This window comes from Sprattus sprattus, assembly GCF_963457725.1.
Source record: "Sprattus sprattus genome assembly, chromosome: 9".
In the NCBI taxonomy this organism is placed as follows: domain Eukaryota; kingdom Metazoa; phylum Chordata; class Actinopteri; order Clupeiformes; family Clupeidae; genus Sprattus; species Sprattus sprattus.
Window position 1 is genome coordinate 16,113,409 of NC_137928.1, and position 26,304 is coordinate 16,139,712.

Genomic DNA, 26,304 nt, shown 5'->3' on the forward strand with positions numbered 1-26,304 from the left:
TTGCATCCTGAAGGGGAAAGCTACATTTTATTGTTCGTATTTTATTAGGTACAATTAACAGTGTAAACGGAACTCAACCTCATAGAGGAAAATAATACTTCCTCTTGTATGTCGTCTACCAAAGCCTGCTTAAATAAAACCTCAGTTTATCATGATAATTGTTGTTGTGAGATGAGAATGTTCACGTAGGACACTTCCTTTACCTCCTGTAGCCTTTAAAATCAGAGGATCCAATCAGCATGGAGAACCTTCATGTCCACAATGGCAACGGCCAATCATACGGTTACACCCTGTATGAGACAACCATCTTGAGTGGAGGCAGTCTGAACTCTAGAAATAACATTCGTGACAGAGCTCTAGTAAGCACTGAAATTTGCAGTATTTGCCCTCTTTCCATAATGAAGATACTATTTACAGGCTTTGTGTCTGTTTGACGCTAGTATGATTTCTTTGTACTCTCTTTTTTCAGGTATTTGTGGATAGAAAGTTCATTGGCATTTTGGACTACAGAAAACAGGAACTTGTTTTGCCTGCAGGAAAGGTATATCAGATCTAGAACTAAACCAAAAAAAAAGTAAACAATGGCCAATTATATTAATGATAGAATTGACCAGTGTCTCCCAACAAGAGATGTGGGAAGAATAATTTTAATCTTTAACAATTTGTATTTACTTTTCTTGATATCATGTTTCCATCGTCATAGATAATAATTATAATTATTTTCATAATAGTGGGGAGTGTGGTGTTTGTGAAGGTCTAACCATAACCCAAATGGGTAACTCTCTCCCTCTCTCTCTCTCTTTTCTCTCTCTGTGTGTGATTCTGCTGGTTAATATTCGGCAGCAGATGTGATAGGAGACTTGGGGTGATAGATGCTGATAAGTGTGACAGGCAGAGGGGGGGTGCTGAGATAAAACCTGACACCACGCTTTCAGATAGTGTAAAACAAACAGCGCAAAGAGATGGCGTTGGGGAATGTGTGACTATGATGTTGTGTGTGACTATGATGTTTTATAAAAGCCTGCTCTTTGCAGCACGTCTAACCTCTACTGCCTCTCACATCAGTGAATCTACATGTCTGATTGACATCCAGCGCTGGCCCTCTTTGAAAAACAAGAAGGGGAAAAAAAATTATAATCTGTGAACGCTGGAGTAGGAATGATATGAATATGAATATTTTATGTTTTACGTTGTTGTTGACTATAAGACTTATTCTCTGTACCCTCAGACTACCTAGATCTTTAACTATAGCCTCCTTTTGAATGGAATTATTTTTAAGGAAGAACACATCACAACACAATTACATTTACACTATAAATACTGACTGGAGCTTTTTCACTATGTTCCTATGCAGGATGCTAGAACCTTGAGTCTGCTCGTGGAGAACTGCGGCAGAGTGAACTATGGCGAAGCCCTGGACGCCCAGCATAAAGGTACACAGTAAGTGAAGGGAGTGAGCAGTGCTCACATAAAGCATTACCATAAGTTAATGAGCTCTCTCAGCAAGCAGATTGAACAGACGTCTAGCAAACCATTACTGCTTATTTAAATTCAGTACGATGCTGGCTCCACAGAGGTGAGGCAAACAGGTATTGTTCCAGTCATTAATGACACATTGAATGTGCCCATATTATTTAACTCTACTAAAAGGAAGCCAGTGTGTATGTCCGATGGGTCTCTTTTTCTCTGTGTGTTCAGGCCTGGTTGGAGATATTGCACTAAACCACACTCCTCTGAAGAGGCTTGCAGTGCACTGTTTGGATATGATGCCAAGCTTTTTAAACTGGTTTGTTAAGTAGTTATGAATTGATTCATTAATGTTATCATAAACTAAGTAGTTAAATATTTCAACACATTTCAACACGTCCATATTAAATGTTTGTGTTGAACAAATCATGTTTTTTTAATTTAATTTTATTGTTCATCATTTCGACCATTACGCAAAATGCTGCTTTATCAGTGTCACAAATATCATAAAACACAGCGTGTGCTTATTTTGCACTTGAGTCAAAGTTAAATATGTGAATAAGAAATCTCAGCATCGTCTAAGCCCATTATATTAACTTCATCTTCTTTAACCCTGTCATGCTCTTTCTCTGTGGTGCTTCTCAGTATACACTCAGGGAAGTGGAACCCCATGTCAGAGACCCCGACGTGTCCCGGCTTCTTCCAGGGGAACCTGCGTGTGGACGGTGAACCAAGAGACACGTTCATCAAGCTGCCAGTAAATATTGCATGCTGAATGTTTATATCAGCACACTCTCACAGGATATGGATCATTTCTGATTTAACTGTTAATGCATGAAAATAACATGCTCATGATGTACACATGAGGTATAGACACGTATGTCATATAGACAGTGGTGTAGTCCTGGGTATACTCAGGTATACAGAGTATACCAACTTATTTTTCAGTCAGCATTGAGTATACCCACTTCTCAAAACAGGGCGTTTATCATGTGCTGTATGGGCTGCATAAACAAATTAAGAGTATACCCACTTCTCCAGGGACCACTAAACCACTGCATATAGGCTGCACTTCACAAAAACATAAACAGCAGTGCATCATTTAACTAAAATATAAACAGAACATGTAGAGTTTTGGTCCCATGGTTCATTAAATGAAAGAAGAGATCCTGTAATTTCTCCATACTCATAAAAAAGCTTATTTCTATCAAATTATGTGTACAATTGTAATCTTGTGGAATCCATTGTTGATGTATTGACCTTGGTAACACTTTATTTGGATAGTCCGCCTACAGACACTTTATAAATGGTTTTGTTGAAATTCCCGTTCAGCCTTTCTAATTGTTCACTGAACATCACCTTAAACATAGCCACTCCCAAACCCTGTAGTTAACAGAGTTTCAACAGTTTGTTTGTTTGGTTATTTATAATCTGAGCATTTGTAGATATTGTACAGGGGCCCATTCAAATAAAGTGTGACTGTTTCCTTATATGGACGGTAACTCTTTGAGATGGTTTCAAAGAAGGCAAAATTAACCATTTTGGGTCAGAGTACAACCCCCTGCCAATATTGCTATTGCATAATTCACACTATTTAACAGGGATGGACCAAAGGAGCGGTATTTGTGAACGGGCATAATCTTGGACGCTACTGGTGTATTGGGCCTCAAAAAGACCTCTACCTCCCTGCTCCTTGGCTCAAAAGTGGAAATAATCAGGTGTGCTTGGTTGCTACACAAATACAAATAATTATATCTATTTGTCCTTTGGTGTCATAGCAGAGCTTAAAACATGACAAGGCCTTTTAACTCTGGCTCCCCTGGTTGAAAAGTAGGAACATTTGAAGTTGACATTTTTAGTAAATTTGAAGTGTGAACTATCTAAGTATCTTTTTTCTTTCCTCAGATTGTTGTGTTTGAGGAGCAAAGAGCAGCAGGCAAAATAGTTTTTGCTGAGAATCCAGAGCAGGGGAGGATCATTGATGTGTCCAAACATCCCTTCTGCACCATCATTTAGAATTAAAACATTTTAAACTGCTTTGTCCTATAATTTATTTTCAAAGAGCAGCAGTACTGACAAATTATGTTAATCTATCATGTACTTAATTTAGAAATATCTTCCCAGTGTGACCCAGGAATAACAATCACTAATGGTAACAATGAGGCTGTCTGCAATCCATTTGTCTTTTTGTCTTCCTTGGGGCACAGAGAGCTTTCTGAAATATGTACTGATATGGCCAGTTATACAGTTTAGCGTGTTAATTTTAAGATGTTATGCCTGCCAAAGTAATACAAATCAAGAGTCTTTTTCAACTACATAGCAATTGACAGATGTCAGCAAGGTAAATCTTGATACTGTTACATCTGACATATTTCTGTGTATCTGTTATCTGTCAGCCTGCCTCCCCTGGTGTAAAAAGATGTGACAACAATAAACATTGATTCAACTACTTTTGTCAATTCAATTTATTTAGTATTCAATAGCCCAATGTCACACTGCGCAATTAAATGTAAATGTTCCAAGTCAAAGCTCCAAACACTATAACTTAAGACTGCCGAGGGATTCATGTAGGCTAGTGACCAAAGTCCAGGGTCATGCCCCCTGACTTCTTTACATAATTGCATGTAGAGCAAACGTCGTTACTTATATTGTGACACCTCTACATTATCTATCTATCTAACTATCTATCTAGATGTGTCCATATTATTTAACTTTACTAAAAGAAAGTGAGTGTGAATGTCCAATAGGTGTCTTTTTCTTTGTGTGTTCAAACCTGGTTGGAGATATTGCACTAATTCACACTCCTCTGAAGAGGCTTGAAGTGCACTGTTTGGATATGATGCCCAGCTTTTTAAACAGTTTTTTTTAGGAGTTATGAATCGATTCATTGATGTTATCATAAACTAAGTAGTTAGTAGTAATTTCCAACAATGTTTGTGTAGAACAAAACATGTTTTATTTAAATTTTGTATTGTTCATCATTTTGACCATTTGGCAAAATGATGCTTTATCAGTGTCACAAATATCAGTTTTTAATGCACGAACACAGCACAGTTTTGCACTTGAGCTCAAGCTAAAAAAGTGTATAAGAAATCTCAGCATTGTCTGTAGAAAATCATGGTTATTATAATACAGTGGTGTGGTGAACATGAAGCCGTTATACAACAACAAGTGTCATGAGGCCTGTGTGCAGAGGTGAGTGTCTTGTTAGGTCAGGCAAGGCAGAATGGCCTGGGTGCAGAAGGGCTTGTGTGCCAGGCAGAGAGGTCTGTGTGTAGGGATATAGGTCAGGCCAAACAGAGAGGCCTATTTTTTCAAAACAAGATAACACAGTTTCCACAGGTGCAGGCTTTCAGAGAGAGCCACATTTTAATTAAAAGCTTTTTGCATAAGGGAATGCGGAATTCATCGAAGAGTGGGTAGAAGTTCCCAAGAAGGAGCCCTGACATCATAACCGGGAGGGGTGAAACTACTGATAAGGACACAGCTGCTCGGCATCTTGAAAGATGTTTTGGTAATGAGTGAACAGAATATTCTGGTTGGTTCAATTTAGATAAGTTTTAGGCTTTTGATTGGAAAAGCACAATGACAGAATATGCTCTATAAATAGTTAGGGCGCTGTTTTTTTTTTTTGACAGAGCTGCTCCATGGACCACCACTCACAATTTGAATTAAATGTCTGTAAGATTGAATAAAGCTTCAGTTCATCGCGGTCTTCTGATTCTGATTGAGTATCACCTCTAAGATTTCAAGAGGTTGTATTTCGCTACAACTCGTTTAAGCTCATTGTATTAACTTCATCTCCTGTAACCAGGTCATGCTCTTCCTCTGCGGTGCTTCTCAGTGCACACTCAGGGAAGTGGCACAACAAAAACATTGATTAAACTACTTTTCAATTTATTTAGTATTCAGGGCAATTAAATGTAAATGTTCCAAGTCAAAGCCCCGAACACTATAACTTAAGACTGCTGAGGGTTTCATGTAGGCTGGTGACCAAAGTCCAGGGTCATGCCCCCTGACTTCTTTCCCTAATTGCATGTAGAGCAAAAGTCATTACATTGTGATACCTATAGAATAGATTATCTATCTCTCTCTATATATATATATATATTATGTACTACATATATAAATACAAAATACAATTGCAATCCATTCTAGCTGTGAAAAGAGTATAGTGAGGGTTTAACACAGACCAGATCAATGAGGGAGTTATAGCATAGAATTCAACAGTTCGGCTCAACAGTTCAGCGAAAGTCCTTCTCCGACCCCGGAACCCGGAAGTGAGGGGCTGACACGCCCCCCCCCCCCCCACAACTGGCGAGGTATACTGCTAGCGTCCGGATTGGACAATTGACTTGTATGTCATGATTCTCCTTCAGTAGCGTCCTATTCACAACACAATATACACCTACAAAATCTGCGTAACAGTCTCAAATATTCTTGTGTTACGGACTGTACGTGTGTAAATGGATCTCCAAATAGCAGAGAGCTAGGTAGAGGGAAGACAGCAGATCGGTCATCTCAAGTTGACATATTACCCACTTATTTTATGAAGCGACGTATCATTGTTGCTGCTTTATCGTCGTTGTTTAGACAGTAACATAATGTGACTGCTTATGTAGGACAGTACGTAGTAGAGTATTTAAATACATGTAGGACTACCTGAAAGGAACTTGACAGTTTGCGTGGTTAGGCATTGGGTTTTTTGCATAGTGCCATACATTATTTAGCTAGCTAAGTTACCTAACTACGATTAGATAGCACGTATACGCTCTCCTGCCTAGCAGCTTCAAGCTGTTTTGAAGATATGGATATTGACATAAGTACCATTTTAGGATGCTCTCTCGGTATTGTTTTGGGAGGACTAACTCTTGCTGCTTATAAACTTGGTCTTTTGTACCAGCTCTTCCACAAGGTAGGTGCACTTCTATCCTTAGCGGTTTCATGTCCAGGTTTAAAAACGCACCTTGCAGACATGAATGCAACTGAACTAACGTTAAACTGTCACTGCAATGTTAACGGATCCGAAGTTACACAAACAAGCTACTTAGCTGATGACATGAAAACATAAGGTCATGTACGTCAGAGTTAGTTGAAAACCTCTCCTATTTGTTTTGGTTCAAGAAGGCTTCAGCCCTTTCCAAATGAAATTAAAAGAACAGCACTACTAGCCAATTGGAAAGGTAGAACAGGTTGTTGTCAGGCACAGCATTATCTCTCCATCTGTAGAAGACAGGTCAGGCTTAACCCCAAAGGGCATTCTGGAAAATAAACTTTGACCTGCATCAGGTGCATTACGCAATGCAAAAGGCAGCTGCACGGCCCTTACAATAGAGTGAATGGACAGCGACTTCTTTGGCAACTCTAGTGATTTTGGTTCCACATTGCCTACTCTGCACAAAACATGAACTACAGTTGCTAGACATGTGATGACAATTTAAAGAGGTTAGGTTGCACATTCACACCTACTGATCTTTTCTTTGTTTTGGTGTATGTTTCAATATGTTTTGCTCGAGTACAGTTACAATAAAGGCCTACACAATGCGAGCGTAGCCTGTACAGTTTCAGCATAGTGTACTCAGAACAACAAACATACCAACTACAGACATGTGCCGTGTTCACTTACAGAGTGTTATATTTTACAGCCAGTTCCAGTTTAATCTAATAGTGATTTAAAAAAATCAAAACATAGCCCAAATCCACAGATATGTTTCTGGCTAAAAAGCCTCAGCAGATGGCTCTGTAATACTCACATCTGCAACCTCCTACTCCCCTGTCTTCCCTCTCAGACAGAGACGAAGAGCCCTCGACATGGCGGCGAGAGCGTGGCGGAGGTGCTGCGTGCCCACGGGGTCAAGTTCGTCTTCACCCTCGTCGGGGGCCACATATCCCCTATCCTGGTGGCGTGTGAAAAGCTTGGGATCAGAATCGTGGACACAAGACACGAGGCCACGGCGGTGTTCGCTGCAGATGCCGTGGCCCGACTCTCAGGTACGTGAAGGTGATCAGCGGATCAGTGTGAACCACCTGTAGAGGGATTTTAACCACCCTGTTCACCACAAAGCTGTCACAGTATAACAGTATCACATGCAGAACTTGCAGTATGACACACTTGATGATGTGGTGATGGTGCCATCTTTGAAGCATCTTGTAATCACTATTAATTTCTGTCTGTGTGTGTACATATATTGAGACATTCAGAATGACCTTTAATTACATTACAACTCAATCACCGTCCATATTAATTACTGTTCCAAAAATGTTGGTTAATCTTTTTTTAAATAGTTTTTTTTCCCGATCCAATGCCCCTCCTTTAACTGAATGCTTGCTTCCAAGCGGCACCATCACCCATTGTTACTGCATGATGGGAGAGGTTAATCTCTGGAACAGCAGGACTCCTGAGGGACAGAATCTAAATATTTATTCTAATGGAGGGCATGATATCAACACCATTAGGAGAGTTTCCTCTTGGGTGTGATGAGAGGGCTTCACGATCCAAGGCTGCACACAGACATCAGCTAGAAAAGGAAAGAGACCTCATTAAAGGTTTTGTGTGCGCTCAAACTCAAAACTTTTGGTTCATTCACAGTCCTGGCGCAACAACCTTTTGCCAGAATTGTGGACTTTGCCTTTAAGTGCCATGACACAGGTCATGTATTTTAAAAGGCTAGCTGCAAAGAGCATTCACAGTAGTGTTCCTCTTTTAATAACCAGTACACTTATGAAGGTATAAAGCAGGTGTCTATACTGACTATAACTAAGACCTTAAATACTTATATTTTAAGGTCTCTGCAACACCAACATCATCAGAACAGTTTCTTAGTTGTGCAAAACTTGTGCTGAATGCATGAGTTATAAATCTAAACCAAAGAAATCTACAACACATGTCTTGTACAATCCTTTTAACTGAGACTGTAATAGAGACGGCTGTGCTTGTGTTTCTCCCCAGGTACTATAGGCGTGGCTGCGGTGACTGCAGGTCCAGGCCTCACCAACACGGTGACTGCGGTGAAGAATGCACAGATGGCCGAATCGCCTCTGCTCCTCATCGGGGGAGCGGCGGGCACCATGCTGCAGGTCAGTTATTCTTTGCCACGGTCATCGGTGTGTGTGCTTGCTCTAGGCCCTAAGGGATGCAGCCATTTGGCAGCCATTTGGTCCTGTAAACAATATTGACAATATTGTTGATGGAGCTAAAATAAATAAAGAAATGCAATTCAATTAAATTCAATTGAATTTAATTAGTTGGTGTTCCTTTAGCATTTGGGGTGTCCACAGGCTAGTAGTACTTCTGTAAGAGGACAGTTGTGAAAGAGTGTCCTAAAGATCAAGAAAAAACGAGCTGTTGAAGGTGAATGTCTAAAATGTTCCTGATGTTTTCCTTAATCATAAGACCCCTCAACTGAATCTTCCTTTTGACATCAGTAGGAAGTTTAGGTCTAAATATTGCAAAGCTCCTCCAGAGACACTAGATGGCGCCATTAAAACATCATTGCGTGTCTTAGGGGTTCTGGTGATGAGGCTGGAAGCCGGCACTGCCTCACCATGACTGAATAAATCTGGGTTTAGAAGTGCTGTTTCTCAAAGTTTAGTTTGCGTGATACATACCAAGTCTATAGTACCATTCCCTGTTGACCCTCAACAAGGAAAAAATGAGGATGATAGAAAAAGCAAAAAACTCAAATGTAATTATAGTGCGATCTGGATCAGATATTCTGTATGTATTTGGGAGCTTTTGTAATACAAAGTAATAGAAACAAAGCTTGAGCTTCACTGTGTACAGCTAGTTTCATAATTTGCATGGGCTGTAGCCTGCAGGGAAAGTGAAAATGGTGGTGTTGGTGACGTTAACCTCTCCACCGTGTTCGTTTCATCTGTTTCAGGGGCGAGGGGCATTGCAGGACATTGACCAGATGTCGCTGTTCAAGCCGCTGTGCAAGTTCTGTGCGTCGGTCCGGACCATCAGGGAGATCGTGCCTGTCGTCAGGAAGGCATTGGCCGTCGCACAGTCTGGGACTCCTGGTAATAGCATAGTAGTAGTAGTAACGTAATTTGACTAGTAGTTGGTTGTTTAGGGGTCCCCCCTGGAGTCTCACCCCACACGTTGGTAACCACTGCTTTAAAAAGAGGAACGGAAACGTCTTTCAAAGAAGTTGTTTGTTGAACCACTGCAGTTAGTATGTCTTTGTGTTTGTGCATAATGACGTTATTGTAGGTTGTATAATGCCCTGGGCCCCCTCTTTGTGTTTCTGTGAGATAAGTGTGTGTGCTTTGAGGTGTGCCACAGGTGTGTGTGTGTTTGAGTAGTGTAACTCCTCTGTGTGTGTTTTCCATAGGGCCTGTGTTTGTGGAGTTCCCCATCGACACACTCTACCCGTATCACCTGGTGTCCAAAGAGTTTGGCGTGAAGAACCCTCCCAAAGGCCTCATGGGAAAAATCGTCACCTGGTAGGAGGAGAGAAGTCTCATTCTATTCTATTCTATTGTGTTTTGAGCGGCTTATAATTCATTTTAGTGTATGTGATTTACAGAATTGACTGTTGACGTGAGAAAGAGAAAAAGAGTTTGCTTCACAGATTTTTTTTGTAAAAGAAATGTGTATCTTTCAGCAACAGTGCAAGAAAGTGTACTTTTTTTAATGTAATTTTTTTTTTTCCTAAATAAGGTACATCCAGAATAGCCTCTCAAACCTGTTTGCTGGCGCTTGGGAACCCCGTGATGTGTCGCCTTTACCTGTACAGATCCCGCTGGCCACAGACGACCAGGTGAGGTTTTATGTCTCCTGAAAGCCATCGCAGGAGAAAATTGACCCAAATATTTCATCCGAGACCCAGTAAAACCCTTTATTATGTTGCTTTTACTTTAACTAGGCTTAGTATGTAATTTTTTACTAGGTACCAGATGCGATTTTACCAGGCAGTTTCATATTTCAGTTGGTTTCAAGAGACTGTTTGTATGCTCTCACACTCAGTTATAGATGCAGGTGTCAAATGTCATTATTGTAATTGCCATGCAGGTCCAAAGATGCATAGAGCTTGTGAGCAGAGCCAAGAAGCCAGTTATCCTATTGGGCAGCCAGGCTACTCTCCCTCCAACACCCGTGGAGGACATCAGGTGAGGCAGACACAAGACTCCACAAACCAGCACAAACCAGCATTACCCACTAGGGAAAACCACCACAAACCAGCACCATCCAGCCTTACCCACTAGGGCAAACCAGCACAAACCAGCACCATCCAGCCTTACCCACTAGGGCAAACCAGCACAAACCAGCACAAACCAGCCTTATCCACTAGGGCAAACCAGCACACACCAGCCTTACCCACTAGGGAACACAAGTACAAACCAGCCTTACCAACTAGAGCAAACCACAGAAAACCACAGAAAACCAGCACAAACCAGCACCATCCAGCCTTACCCACTAAGGCAAACCAGCACCAACCAGCCTTACCCATCAGGACAAACCAGCATGCACACCTACCATGTTTGACATATGACTACCAGCACAAGCCAGCATGCTCAGCCATCCTGTGTGTCATTTGAATCAAACCATACAGCCTGACTCACTAGCATGCTGCATTGACTCTTGGTGCAAGGTGAAGCCTTGTTGTCCCGAACTCCCCTTTGATTGATTTATTTGTGCCCTGCTATCTCTGAATCAGGAGCACAGTCCTGGCCAGATTCAAGACAAAACAAGTGATGGGGCAGCAAGAAATAGGAGAGATCGATCTTTTTTTTTTCCAGTGTAAAAACTGGATATTGTAACAATCATTAATTAATGTGTCTTAATTCATTTCTGGGTTATTTTTTCTACTCAGGAAGGCCTTGGAGACTTTGGGTATTCCATGCTTCTTGGGTGGAATGTCCCGAGGGATGCTTGGAAAAGACAGCCCCATACACATCAGACAGAACCGACGTGACGCCCTGAAAGAGGCTGATCTGGTGGTGCTAGCAGGCAAGGCCCGGAGAGACCTTTAGAGACGCAAGAGAACACGTAGAACGTCCTGTAGTGCTGACTTACTGTCATAGAGGTGGAATATGATACATGTACGGTGCAGTTGGAAAGTGTGGAAAGTTGTGAAGCACAAGATGTCTTGTATGTTCTTGTAGAAGTCTTGTATTTACTTCAGGAGAATAGCAAAGAGGGTACCCACACTACCCAAGAGTGCTTGATTTAATTTTTATTTTTTTCCCTCAACACTTTTTTTAGTTTTTGGTTCTAGTTTTTCACATCCAGTCCCTCTTGATGTGTTTAAGTAATCAGTGATTATTCATAAGTTTACACATCATCTAAGGTGAAGCCCATAACCAACTGTGTTAGAAAATAACCACTGAGTTTTTGTAAACAAAAGTACACAAAACAGTGCTTACAAGTCCTTATTGGTTACCTTGCAAACATGTCCGAAAAATATAACAACTTCCTTCTTTCCCATCAGTTCGATGTGTACAGTACAGTACATTGGCAGTGAATGTGGATGTGTTAACACTGTGTGTATGACAGGTACGGTGTGCGACTTCCGCCTGAGCTATGGCAGAGTGCTGAACCGACGCAGTAAAATCATCGCCGTCAACCGAGACAAGAGCCAGCTACTGAAGAACTCTGACATGTTCTGGAAGCCTACAGTGGCCATTCAGGGTGAGGCCTGCAAACACTCCCTGCAAACGCTACTCTGTTTCTTAGACAGACAGCCCCAACACATGAACACATGCACCATATGTTTGCCTTGGGCTCATTGCCTCAAAGCAACAATACGCAGGAATTTATGACCGTGTGATCCATAGTTTTATAGTTAACTGGATTTGGAATTATTTTCAAATTCATTTTTGCATTTTGAGTATTCACTGTGCTTTCATGGGAAGACGTTGCTAATTATATCTCCAAAATGCACCAGTTATGTTAGCAAGTTCATATCAGTGCCAGCTATGCTGTTGGTGGTGTTTGTAAGATAGTTTGCATGCCTTTGAGGTAGTTAGCGCACTCATTTCAGACCAAACCTCTTTACTGCCATTTTAAATACAACTGGAAGATACACAGTCATAATAGTGAGCAGAGATTTTGAAAGACATGTATAGTTTAAAGAGCTATGAAGAAAATAACCCCTCTTGTGTCTCTATCATCTATCGTGTCCATCTTGTCCAGGAGATGCAGGGTCTCTCCTACAGCGTCTCTCTGAGGGACTGAAGGGGTACAAGTGTCCAGAGGACTGGCCCCAAAGCTTAAAACAGGGGGACATCACCAAAGAAAACGCAAACCGGTGATGGCATTTCCTTCATCTTAAAAGAATATTCTAGCAAAAGAGTTGATCAAGTCTTTGCTTTAGATCTACAGTTCTGCTTCTTCAGATTTGTCAGCAATACATGTGTCTCAAGTATGTTACGCAAATACAAAATCACTTCGAGACTTCTTTGTATTGTAAAGTGTGCTATATAAATAAATACATTCTTATTACCGGTATTATTATTATTATATTACCATTATACAAGCCCACCATGTCTCTGTCTTCCTACACACAGGTCGAAGGCAGACGAGAAGACAGATCACCATCTCAATCCGCTGAGCATATTGCACCGGGTGGACGAGCTCATGGCAGAGGACAGCATCATCGTTGCCGACGGCGGTGACTTTGTGGGCAGCGCAGCGTACATCATGAGGCCACGGGGACCTATGCGTTGGCTTGACCCAGGTCAGGACCAGGGACAGCGCCAGAAATACTGCTTCACACTGCCACACACAGTCAATATTTAACTATACATTGTATCATTGGTGGGATGTCAGTATAGTGGGAGGAAGGGAAAAGGTTACTATATAATACATATAAAACTAAATACTAAAATAATTCATTTATTTGCACCAGATTTGTTTTATTAGACATTTCTGCATCACGGTACCATTAAACATTAAACCTCAAACAGACTCAAAGACAGAGACTGGATGAACGAGAACAAAAGAGGAAAAGGGAACGAGATGCCGATATAAACTGCTGTGTACAATTTCTGTGTGTAATGGTGGTTGTATGAGTACTCAGTCAGGGTCACACTTGATTTGGATGGTCATCTATTGACCATCAACAGATGCTCAGATTAAAAACACACTTTCTGTTGAAACTAGCTTCAATGTATGTTCAAGGTTAGGGTTAGAGGTTGCGTTTGGTTGGGGTGATGTTCAGTGAACCATCTGTGAAGTCTCTGTAGGTGGACTATCCAAATACAGTGTTGCCTTGTGACCTGCTATATAAGAGCTCAGTACGTACTAGGGTACTATGCGTGCTGTGCAGATGTGTAATGTGTGGACACTGACACAAATCTACCCTTGTTTCCGCTCAGGGGCTTTCGGAACACTGGGTGTGGGAGGAGGCTTTGCTCTTGGGGCAAAGCTCTGCCGACCGGAATCAGAGGTGCGGCCCCACTCCATCACTATGGTTACATTGCTCTTGATTAGATTCAGGAACTTATTTAAGCCAACTGCTGCTTTACTGAAGCAGGTTCTACTTATTCAGAATATTAATGAACAGTTTTATGAAAGACCAGAGTATAGAAAAATACTTTTAATCACTGGGTATGTGTGATTAAAAGAAAAAATCCAGGGGAGGGTTTTTCATTAGTTTTTTGACTGATTAAGTCTGACTTTCAGGTTTGGGTAGTCTATGGCGATGGTTCACTTGGCTACAGTGTGGCAGAATTTGACACCTTCACTCGGCATAAGGTAGAGTGCATCTCTCTCACACGCACCACAATGCTCAGCAGTTAGCTTTAAGACCCACCCATAAACCATCTGAGGGGATAATCAATTCAGAAATATATTCTTAAGAAATTCATTTTAGACTTATATAAATAATAATAATAATAACATTAATTTAAAAAGCTTTAGTCAATAGTATTAATCTATGGTCTCTCTCTCTCTCTCTCTCTCAGACTCCTGTGATCGCTCTGGTGGGCAATGATGCTTGCTGGAGTCAGATATCCAGAGAGCAGGTTCCTATCCTGGGAAGTAACGTGGCCTGTGGTCTGGCGTTCACAGGTCTGTGTTAAGCAGTGCTACTTCAACACTAAGACACATAACAGTCGTCTCAGGGAAACTAATCAAATACTAGAGTAGTTCAACATTATGACACATAACAGTCGTCTCAGGGAAACTAATCAAATACTAGAGTAGTTAAACATTATGACACATAACAGTCGTCTCAGGGAAACTAATCAAATACTAGAGTAGTTAAACATTATGACACATAACAGTCGTCTCAGGGAAACTAGTGAAATACTAGGCTAGTTCAGCATTATGACGCATAACGGTCGTCTCGGGGAAACTAGCCAAACTGGTGACATGTCACTGTGTTGCTGTAGCCATGGTAACAGTGCTATTGTATGGTGTTGATTGGTCTCTTGGACCAGGGACTTGATAGTGTCTTGACTGCATCTTATGGCCACTTTAGAGCTGGTAGTTTAACTGTGGGTTTGCAATGGGATTGCCAGGATTTGCAGCACTGTTTCACTGCAGGGTTCAGTTATCTGTGCCTTGAAATCATTTCCACATCTCACACTGCCCCCATCTATACTAGACTACCACGTTGTTGCCAACGGCTTCGGAGGCATCGGCCACCTGGTTGGGCGCGAGAATGAGGCGCAGCTGGATGACATCATCAAGGAGGCGCAGCGTCAGAGCAGGGAGGGCCAGGCGACGCTCCTCAACGTCCTCATCGGGAAGACCAACTTCCGAGAGGGCTCGATCTCCGTGTAGGGCTCCTCCTGACGCTGTACGCTCCCAACTGGCCAGAGAAGAAAATCACTAAGCATTTGATTCAGCCCTGAGAATCATTTCAACTTTACTGTACTCATGTGGTCTATCAGAAGCCCAATGATTTAAGTGGTACTGTAAATGAGAGATGGCTTGGATGAAAATGCATAAACTAGGGCGTAGGGGGCGCCCTTGTGGCAGAGAATGGAATGCTGTTGTATGCTGTGCTGCCTCTCCCCTACTGTACTCCAATGTACTGCACGGGTTTTGTAGAAAAGGGGAATTATAGCAACGGTTATATGTGGAACTCCAGTTATCCTCTCCACCAGCAGTTCTTCAGCCAAATTGATTGAAGGCCTTATAGTTGAACTATATATGTATATGTGTTGACTTGGGAAACAAAATTATTACACTTAATTATAATTTTTTAATATTGGAACATTATAAGGGAATTGCAAAAGTTGCCTTTTTTTCTGACGAAATCAGCAAAGAATCAATATGAAGTAACAGGTTAAGATTGATGAATATCTGGTTAAATGTCTGGTCTGTCCTCAAAACATGCTGCAGGTATACAGAACTGTGACTGGAATGCTAATGAACAGAATGCGCATTCAGCTGCAATGACTGAATGTACAGTATCACTTTTACAAGCAACATCACACGGAGAAAGTATGTCACCCAGGAGTTCTCTCTGAATGCAAATGCTAAGCAGACCATTGACAAAACACTTGATTTAATGTTCAAGAGCACTTCAAACCTGCTCAATTAAAACAGTTCAGTTACATGAAAGCAAATTCTATAATCTCCTTTTGGGTGTGTGGGGGGCGCAAAATCTGTGTCCACTGGTATGATTTCTTTGATGAATTGCCAGAGCACGTTTCACTTTTATGCCTTTAGTGGACACATATCAGTCCATTTGTCTGTTTGAGAGGAAAAACAGTGCTGAATAGAAGGGATTGGGAAAAATGTAAACATGCAATAAAAAAATAAATGGACAGTTGACTGATTTATTGTGAATTTTATCATGAGGGTGTTGATAGATAAAGGAACAGATAATTCATCAAAACTCATTAGCCGGCTTCACAGCATCGCATAAATATTAATTGAAGTCTCATCTCAATTGAAAGTGGTAGATTCAAAGGGCAGAACTGATGACAGTAGCCCAGTAGGTTATGATGCATAGTGCACAGTCCTGGCTCTCTAAGTGAGAAACACGCGGCTCGGACAGAATCATAAACTATTCCAGCCAATGGGCAATGTTGCTTTAGGAGCACAGAAGAGAGGGTTACACTTGACTGGCTTTTGAGCTGAAATATCAACAACTTTTCACCAGGATGTTTTTTTTACTTTTGCACAAAGTGCACCACCACCACCACCACCTACTGGCCATTTCTTGAACTTTTTGATAAAAATAATATTGTGAAATACTTCTCATTGGCAGGGAGAACAAACTGTAAATTTCTACTCTAAATCACATTAGTTCAGTCAAAACATTCACATGTACTTTGTTCAATTCAGTGCCAACAGGTAGATAAAAGGTAACAAATGTTGATAAGGTGTAACAATTGAAGTTACAATCTCCATAATGAACTGAAGGGTCTAAGTAGTCTACATTCAACATCATGTCTCTGGAGGACTCAGTGAAATTCTCCAGATGTTCCCCTACAGCCCATCCAGTGTGCCTCAAAAGACCTCTGGTGTTTGTGCACAGTCTCGGCTTTGAGGAAGGGAAACAAAGTGGTTTGGCCTGGGCAGTACAGCATTTCAGCCAATAAACTGCAAACGGCGCTCATGCAGTTAGTTAGTGAGGATGACTGATTAGTGAGGATTAAGTTAGTGAGGATGACTGATTCCATACCAAACTTCTTCAGTCTCCTCAGGAAGAAGAGGCGTTTCCGGGCCGCTTTCACCACCTTGTCCGTGTGAGCAGACCAGGTGAGATCACTACTGATGCTCTTCCTCCTGCCGTCTCCTATAGTCCACAATCATCTCTTTAGTCTTGCTGATGTTGAGAGAGGGGCTATTTTCCTGACAACCTGTTGTCAGGGTATCAACCTCTCTGTAGGCTGACTCGTCGTTTGCAGTGATGAGGCCAACAATGGTTGTGTCGTCAGCGAACTTCACGATGAGATTTGAACTGTGTGTAGCCGCCATGCGTGAACAAGGAGAACAAGAGGGGACTGAGCACACAGCCACAACGTTATGTGAATGTAATTGTGGACATACCTTCCCTCATTTTAGCTTTCATAAGCCATTAGTCCTGACCCTCATCTCTGTATGGGGGGTAAGTCATTACAAATTACAATGCCTCAATAATTCATTTCAATTCAATTCAATTGTATTTATATAGTGCCAAAACGAAAATATTTTCTAAAGGCCCTTTACAGAGCCCAGTGCCTGGACCCCCTTAGAGCAAGCACAATGGCAAGGAAAAAAACCTGTTAATGAGGAAGGAACCTGAAGGAGAACCACAGCACATAAGGGGGGACCCATCTGCTCTGCTCTGGCAACAGCTAGATAATAGCTAGTATCTGTTGCCTTGCTCGTCTTCCCAAATGTTTCCCCCATATTTCTGCCACCTTAGGTGGCCATCTTTCTCCACAATAATGGACCTGTTGTTGGGGATGACCCAATTATTAATTGGGGGAACTGTACTGGGGTGGGCGCCATCCAAAATGACTGTGACGTAAAGTGGCCCTCTTTCTATAATTTTGCCAAACTTTTTTGGCGGAATACGTATGGAGGCGGTACGGGATCTGGAATCTATTCCGCCCCCCACTCCTCCACTCAAGCCATTCCCACCGGCGTTAATTTCGATCCTCAGCTTCTCCAGCACGATTTCATCCACGCTGTAGTAAACCCAGATGGGCACGCCCGAGGCATTGGCCACATGGGTGATTGTGCTCCCCATTTTGAGAAAAAGATCTGTGGAGTAAGTGTGAAAGAGGCAGTGATGCCTTATTAATTGCAAATATCAAACACCTATTGAGGATCTTATGGCACTTTACAGCAAGCTGGGTGGTGATGCAGGTTTATCTTGACCACATGACGCATCTATTAATGTTGCTTATCTCCCTCTGGAACGAAATACTGTTTTCTGATTGGCTAATGGGGTGTACATTAAGTTCGTATAACCGGACACCTTGGACGTAGTCCCAGTAGAAACGTTAAATCGCCGTTCCATATCAATGCTCATGAATGGTTACCATTGACAACCAACGTAACGGTTTTTTTTTCTTCAAAAAACGCACTACTTTCTCTAACGGGAGCACTAGGCTTCAAATCAAGAATTCATCAGGTTATTATGCATATTAAATTTCCTAAAGATAAAGGAAATTCTAAATAATAATAATAATAATAAAAAAAACATTTTTGGATGTTGTAAACGGGAGATAAGCGGGATAACGGCCTCCGAGCTGTCCAGTTCTACGAAGTTAATGGACTTCTGCGGACCAACACCACTCCGCTCTGCGTCGTGGTGTTCTTTGCCCCGCAGCGTCCATTAACTTCGTAGAACTGGACAGCTCGTCGGCCGTTATCCCTTACTGTAATATTTGAGCTTGTAGGCATGTGGGCAGGTATTTGGACTTCACCTGCCATAGTTTGCCACCCCACCAAATTTGTCTCTCCCACAACTGGCTTGTCTGAATGCCTACACTACCCTGGTTATTTCTATGGGACTGTCAACAGCAGTTTGTTTCTGCAGCCATAACTAACCTAAGGAAGGTGAGATGAGCCAAGATTTCTCAGATTCACGTTAAGAAAAACAGGCCAACAATAAAACCAGTCATATTGACAATCCAACATAATAGTTTGTGGAATTAGTTCACTGAAGCCAAAGGTTACGTTGTGAACTTTAACCAGAAGTACTTATCTGCCTTAGTTTGACTCCCCACCCACTTTCTTTCAAAAGTGGCTGATATGAAAATCAGAAAGCCAAAACTGTTCTAAGGTTTCTATATTTTTGTCTATGGGTATGTCAACTGCGTCTTTTTGTTTCTGTGACCATAACTAACTATAACTTTATCGTCTATATGGACAGTTTAAATGAGCCAATGATATTTTGGTTTCGTTGCAGTGTGTTTGTCTGTGTGTTTGCAGGATTATATGCAAAAACTATCAAGAAACTTCGTGGAAAGGTGTCAATAGGCAAGGCCTACAGACTGAGAGATGTAAAATTATACTTACCGAGGACAAAAAGCAGATTTACCAAGGCTCAGAAGACGAAAAGTAGACTGTCTTCCTGTGCTTAAAAAGTAGCAGTAGTATAGCCAACAAGAAAACTAGAACCGAGTCCGCGATCCGAAATGTGAAATCGGTTTCGGTTTTGCTTTTTTAGCTTTTGACACTCGCACGTAGCGTTGGAAGCTTTAACGGAGACTCCCCCTATTTACTTTGCTTTGCTGAACTGACTTGTGGAGTCGGCAACGGTCAACTGCCATCTGGCCGAGTGCGGCTTGCAACTTGACAGCCTAGGGCGTTGGCAAAATGAGCGTTTAATAGGACCGGATGTACATTAACCCATATGTGCCGGTGTGGCACCTGTGGTAATTTCTTGAACCCGTTGATTTAAAAAAGATATAATGTGAAGTAGGCCTACTAGTCAGTGGCAGGGAGATCACACTGTAAATTACTGCTCTTAATCACATTAGCCCAGTAGAAGCATTCACATTATTTGATTCCCTATCCCTATTGAATACTCAGCTTTGCTCAACTCACTGGCAACAGCTAGATAAGAGCTAACAAATGTCGCAAGTTTTATAAAGTGTAGACTCAATTTAAATTGGAATTACCATAATTAACTGTGGGGTCTTAGTAGACATTCACCAGCATGTCTCTGGAGGACTCCCCATGTTCCCAGCCCATCCAGTAGCCTATCTCTCAAAAGACGTCTGGTGTTTGTGCTCAGCTCAGTCTTTGAGGAAGGAAAACAAAGCCGTTTGGACTCCCTAAATCATTTCAGCCAGCTTAAAAGTGTTGTCCTTGACGTGTACTCAACAGCAAAGGGCGCTCATGCTCCAAATCTGTTGAGTACACGTCAAGAACAACACTTTTAAGCCACACCACACCAATTCGGGATTTCTTGGTCAAATTACTCTTAGTATAATGTGAGGTGAGAGTAAAGGAAGCCGTGGCTACTGCTTGTTTTGTGTAGATGCATTTTCACGTATAAGCGTCTTTAATATTAAAAGTACAAGGTGTTTTCTACTCGTGTAACTGATTGTGTAATTGGTGTGAGATAATGAGATTGTCACTGACTTGAACAGAATCATAAGGATGGCATTACATCCTGGAAAACAACGTGCCAACACCACCAGCGTCATGGGCTTATTCAGCACAATACTGATTTAAAATGTTTATGTGTTAACTGGACTGTGAGGAACTTTAGATGAAAACTAGAAAATGCATTTCCTGAAGGAAATACCAGTGCATGAAATGCAAAAGTTAAGAAAGGAAGAATAAAAGAAAGAAGAAAGGAAAGAAGAGTGGAAGAAGGGAAGAAGAAAAGAAAGAAGAGTGAAAGAAAAAAAGAAAGAAGAGTGGAAGAAGGGAAGAAGAAAAGAAAGAAGAGTGAAAGAAGAAAGGAAAGAAGAGTGGAAGAAGGGAAGAAGAAAAGAAAGAAGAAAGGAAAGAAGAGTGGAAGAAGAAAAGAAGGAAAGAAGAAAGGAAAAAAGAGTGGAAGAAGGAAGGAAGAGTGGAAGTAGGAAAGAAGAAAGGAAAGAAAAGCGGAAGAAGGAAAGAAGAAGAGTGCTCTGGATAAAGACAGTAAAGAGAGAGTGAAGAGGGAAAATATTGAAAGAAAGGGAGAAAAAAGATTGAAGCAGAGAGATGGAGTGTGAGAGAAAGTAGAGTAAGAGGGATAGAGAGAAAGGTGGAGAGAAAAAAAAAGTAGAGTATGGAAGGTGTCTCTTAATATTCCTAGTTACAGTTGAATGGAGAGGGACAGAGAGAAGAGGAGTCTTGGAACCTTGGCGTAAGTCAATGGGAACATTTGTGTTAGTTTTTCTTTAAAATCTTAAAAAGTATAAAGTTTATAAAATTGAAAAATATATAGCATAAGTGTCCTTTACAAGACCTACGCAGCAAAGTATGAACAAAGTTTGTAAGTTAAGCGGTTCGAGCTGAATTAATCGCAGAAAAAGGTAAGAAGAAAAAGAAGAAAATGCCTAGGAATAACAATACAGGGCATTTCATGCACTGTAATGAGTAAATGTTAATGAAAGTGTATCCTCTTAATTTCTTCTTTCTTCTGAAGAAATAGTTTGCATGCCTACCTTGGCCACTAGGTGGCGAGCTCTGACATGGTTTATAAGTTTACCTTGCGTGAAATGTTATGACACCAGGATCATGATGAAATATGGCGAATTAGGATCATTTTGAGTGATTGACTTGATGAGGGTAAATACTACTAAAAACTAAATATATCACAGCAATAAAGACATGATATTTGGCATTTTATCAAAGCACAACTTTAATATAACATTCAGGTATTTATTTCCAGATTTGTAATGACTGACAACATTTTTAACATTGTCTTGAAATGAAGGAGATGGATTATGCTCAAGTCATAAAGTGCTCAGATTATTGTATTGATATCCATGTGCATTTGGTCTGGTCTGAAATATGTTGTGTGACAAAGTGCATATTGACTACATAAGTGACTTATTGTAAAATTCCACAGGTAAAGGTAAGACACACACTTGGCACACTTTGATGCATGATCTGCTCTCCTTGATTTGAACAATCCATGAGCTGGTAGAGAGAGAGAGAGAGAGAGAGAGAGAGAGAGAGAGAGAGAGAGAGAGAGAGAGAGAGAGAGAGAGAGAGAGATTTGTTGTTGGGACTCATTTTGACCAAGGGAATGTATCTTCTTTTCAAGTAGCTAGCTTTCCTCTGGGTAGGATTGAAACCTCTCAATTAACACACACTGAATAAGGCTCTAGTTAAAAGGTGCAATATGGATAATTTTGCCAAAAGATTTAAATGTTTGAAGACCATAACCATATTTACCACACCATTACCATGTATCCTGACGCTTCTTCTAAATTGTTTTTATTCACGCAGGCAAATGGCAACTGACTTGGAACGGATTCAAGTGCTGCTCTACTGGTACCAACCCATAGTTCAGCAGCTATATGATGGCAGTGTATTTAATGACAACACACAATCAACCTTATCAGCATGTAAATGTTCAACTAAAAGCCTTTTCAGATTTTAACATGGTCTTAAAATGGATGATTTGGGTTTTGCTTATGTCGCAGGTCCGCAAACAAGTTATTGTATTGACTAACTGGTCAATCAGGGTAACCTATGATATTTGTTGTGTAACAAAGTGTATTGTGAAAGATGTCGTGTTCTGACGATGTAATTCCAAAGGTAGACAGAGGAAATGATTTAGGGTGGCCCACTTCTAATCAATAATGCCCATATGTGTCTCTGGCATTGTTTAACTGGTCTGCGTTCATTCAGTGGAATAATCAATCAACTGGTGCTGTCTGACTGGAGTCTCTGTCAAAGCCTTAAAAAAGTGACAACTTAACCTAGTGGAGAACGACAGATTTACATTTCAGGGAATATCAATACATTTGCCTTGATACGGCATACTACATTGTATTGAACTATTAATTGATGAGAAAGAGAGATAGAGACAGAGTGAGAGAGAGAGAGAGAGAGAGAGAGAGAGAGGGAGGGCTAGAAAAAGAGACAAAGAAAACAGTAAAAGAGATTTGTTGTGGAGACTCAAAATGCATCTCCTCTGGTTTAGTGAGATCTACTTGCTCATCCAATAGGCCTACTTGACATACTATACGCCCATCTGAAGGGAAGAAGCACACCAGAAGGTGCAATATGCAGTTGTTGTTGCCATGAACAAAACTGTTTAAGGACCTACCCATAAAATCCTGATGGACAGGACTGAATATATACAGCCGCGGAAAAAATTAAGAGACCACTTCAGAATTATCAGTTTCTCTGGTTTTACTATTTATTGGTATGAGTTAAAGTAAAATGAACATTTTAGTTTTATTCTATAAACTACTGACAACATTTCTACCAAATTTCAAATAAAAATATTGTCATTTAGAACATTTATTTGCAGAAAAATGACAATTGGTCAAAATAGCAAAAAGATGCAGTATTTCCAGATCTCGAATAATGCAAAGAAAAAATTGCACTGAGTTTCTCTGAGGAAGATGGAAGGTCATAAGCCATCAAACAAAGCCGAGATGCTTACATTTTTGCACCAGGAGCAGTATAAAGTCACCCAACGGCAATGTGAAAGACTGGTGGAGAGCATGTCAAGGCAAATTAAAGCTGTGATTGTAAATCAAGGTTATTCCACCAAATATTGATTTCTGAACTCTTCCTAAGTTAAAACATTAGTATTGTGTTGTTTAAAAATGAATATGAGCTTGTTTCCTTTGCATTATTCGAGATCTGAAAACACAGTTTTTTTTTTGTAATTTTTTTTGCAAATAAATGCTCTAAATTACAATATTTTTGTTTTAAATGTCGTAGAAATGTTGTCTGTAGTTTATAGAATGAAGCAAAAATGTTAATTTTACTCAAACACATACCAATAAATAGTCAAACCAGAAAAACTGATCATTTCGAAGTGGTCTCTTAATTTTTTCCGCAGCTGTACAGTGGTGGCCAAAATTATTAGAACACTAGGCATATTTAAGAGGTTTCAGTTGTTTTTGTTGAATTGGCCATTAAAATACCCTTAAAACTAATGAAATACCTAAAAAGTCATCATTATGCTCTATAAACCATAGAATAGAGCTAACATAAGTAGATTTAGGTCAATTTCCGTACAAAAACAAACTAGGCCTATTTCACTGTCAATGTCACACAATCATGTTCCTTCAGAGAATGGAATGCTGTTGTATGCTGTGCTGCCTCTCCCCTACTGTACTCCAATGTACTGCACGGGTTTTGTAGAAAAGGGGAATTATAGCAACGGTTATATGTGGAACTCCAGTTATCCTCTCCACCAGCAGTTATTCAGCCAAATTGATTGAAGGCCTTATAGTTGAACTATATATGTATATGTGTTGACTTGGGAAACAAAATTATTACACTTAATTATAATTTTTTAATATTGGAACATTATAAGGGAATTGCAAAAGTTGCCTTTTTTTCTGACGAAATCAGCAAAGAATCAATATGAAGTAACAGGTTAAGATTGATGAATATCTGGTTAAATGTCTGGTCTGTCCTCAAAACATGCTGCAGGTATACAGAACTGTGACTGGAATGCCAATGAACAGAATGCGCATTCAGCTGCAATGACTGAATGTACAGTATCACTTTTACAAGCAACATCACACGGAGAAAGTATGTCACCCAGGAGTTCTCTCTGAATGCAAATGCTAAGCAGACCATTGACAAAACACTTGATTTAATGTTCAAGAGCACTTCAAACCTGCTCAATTAAAACAGTTCAGTTACATGAAAGCAAATTCTATAATCTCCTTTTGGGTGTGTGGAGGGCGCAAAATCTGTGTCCACTGGTATGATTTCTTTGATGAATTGCCAGAGCACGTTTCACTTTTATGCCTTTAGTGGACACATATCAGTCCATTTGTCTGTTTGAGAGGAAAAACAGTGCTGAATAGAAGGGATTGGCAAAAATGTAAACATGCAATAAAAAAATAAATGGACAGTTGACTGATTTATTGTGAATTTTATCATGAGGGTGTTGATAGATAAAGGAACAGATAATTCATCAAAACTCATTAGCCGGCTTCACAGCATCGCATAAATATTAATTGAAGTCTCATCTCAATTGAAAGTGGTAGATTCAAAGGGCAGAACTGATGACAGTAGCCCAGTAGGTTATGATGCATAGTGCACAGTCCTGGCTCTCTAAGTGAGAAACACGCGGCTCGGACAGAATCATAAACTATTCCAGCCAATGGGCAATGTTGCTTTAGGAGCACAGAAGAGAGGGTTACACTTGACTGGCTTTTGAGCTGAAATATCAACAATTTCACCAGGATGTTTTTTTTACTTTTGCACAAAGTGCACCACCACCACCTACTGGCCATTTCTTGAACTTTTTGATAAAAATAACAATGTGAAATACTTCTCATTGGCAGGGAGAACAAACTGTAAATTTCTACTCTAAATCACATTAGTTCAGTCAAAACATTCGCATGTACTTTGTTCAATTCAGTGCCAACAGGTAGATAAAAGGTAACAAATGTTGATAAGGTGTATCAATTGAAGTTACAATCTCCATAATGAACTGAAGGGTCTAAGTAGTCTACATTCAACATCATGTCTCTGGAGGACTCAGTGAAATTCTCCAGATGTTCCCCTACAGCCCATCCAGTGTGCCTCAAAAGACCTCTGGTGTTTGTGCACAGTCTCGGCTTTGAGGAAGGGAAACAAAGTGGTTTGGCCTGGGCAGTACAGCAATTCAGCCAATAAACTGCAAACGGCGCTCATGCAGTTAGTTAGTGAGGATGACTGATTAGTGAGGATTAAGTTAGTGAGGATGACTGAGTTAGTGAGGATGACTGATTCCATACCAAACTTCTTCAGTCTCCTCAGGAAGAAGAGGCGTTTCCGGGCCGCTTTCACCACCTTGTCCCTGTGAGCAGACCAGGTGAGATCACTACTGATGCTCTTCCTCCTGCCGTCTCCTATAGTCCACAATCATCTCTTTAGTCTTGCTGATGTTGAGAGAGGGGCTATTTTCCTGACAACCTGTTGTCAGGGTATCAACCTCTCTGTAGGCTGACTCGTCGTTTGCAGTGATGAGGCCAACAATGGTTGTGTCGTCAGCGAACTTCACGATGAGATTTGAACTGTGTGTAGCCGCCATGCGTGAACAAGGAGAACAATGTGAATGTAATTGTTATGTGAATGTAATTGTGGACATACCTTCCCTCATTTTAGCTTTCATAAGCCATTAGTCCTGACCCTCATCTCTGTATGGGGGGTAAGTCATTACAAATTACAATGCCTCAATAATTCATTTCAATTCAATTAAATTGTATTTATATAGTGCCAAAACGAAAATATTTTCTAAAGGCCCTTTACAGAGCCCAGTGCCTGGACCCCCTTAGAGCAAGCACAATGGCAAGGAAAAAAAA

The 26,304-nt window shown here is 40.7% G+C and overlaps 2 protein-coding genes across 2 annotated transcripts in view; both read left to right on the plus strand.

Moving 5' to 3' along the window:
- LOC308370256 (beta-galactosidase-1-like protein 2) overlaps positions 1-3,483 on the plus strand; it is a gene marked incomplete at both ends in the record, with an annotated part of 8,083 nt that extends 4,600 nt beyond the window's left edge. The window contains 7 exons of the mRNA XM_080844909.1: positions 213-359; positions 470-541; positions 1,355-1,433; positions 1,699-1,786; positions 2,113-2,224; positions 3,069-3,185; positions 3,373-3,483. Of these exons, the coding sequence (XP_080701035.1) occupies positions 213-359; positions 470-541; positions 1,355-1,433; positions 1,699-1,786; positions 2,113-2,224; positions 3,069-3,185; positions 3,373-3,483 (726 nt within the window). The remainder of the gene's footprint in view (positions 1-212; positions 360-469; positions 542-1,354; positions 1,434-1,698; positions 1,787-2,112; positions 2,225-3,068; positions 3,186-3,372) is intronic.
- A 2,443-nt stretch (positions 3,484-5,926) lies between these two features.
- On the plus strand, positions 5,927-16,170 carry ilvbl (ilvB (bacterial acetolactate synthase)-like). The gene is made up of 15 exons (XM_080844359.1): positions 5,927-6,382; positions 7,257-7,458; positions 8,417-8,544; positions 9,351-9,489; positions 9,804-9,915; positions 10,133-10,232; positions 10,484-10,581; positions 11,286-11,422; positions 11,969-12,103; positions 12,608-12,722; positions 12,982-13,151; positions 13,792-13,862; positions 14,099-14,170; positions 14,380-14,485; positions 15,024-16,170. The coding sequence occupies exons 1-15, from the start codon at positions 6,275-6,277 to the stop codon at positions 15,200-15,202; spliced, it is 1,872 nt and encodes a 623-aa protein (XP_080700485.1). The 5' UTR covers positions 5,927-6,274; the 3' UTR covers positions 15,203-16,170.
- Positions 16,171-26,304: the final 10,134 nt, after the last annotated feature.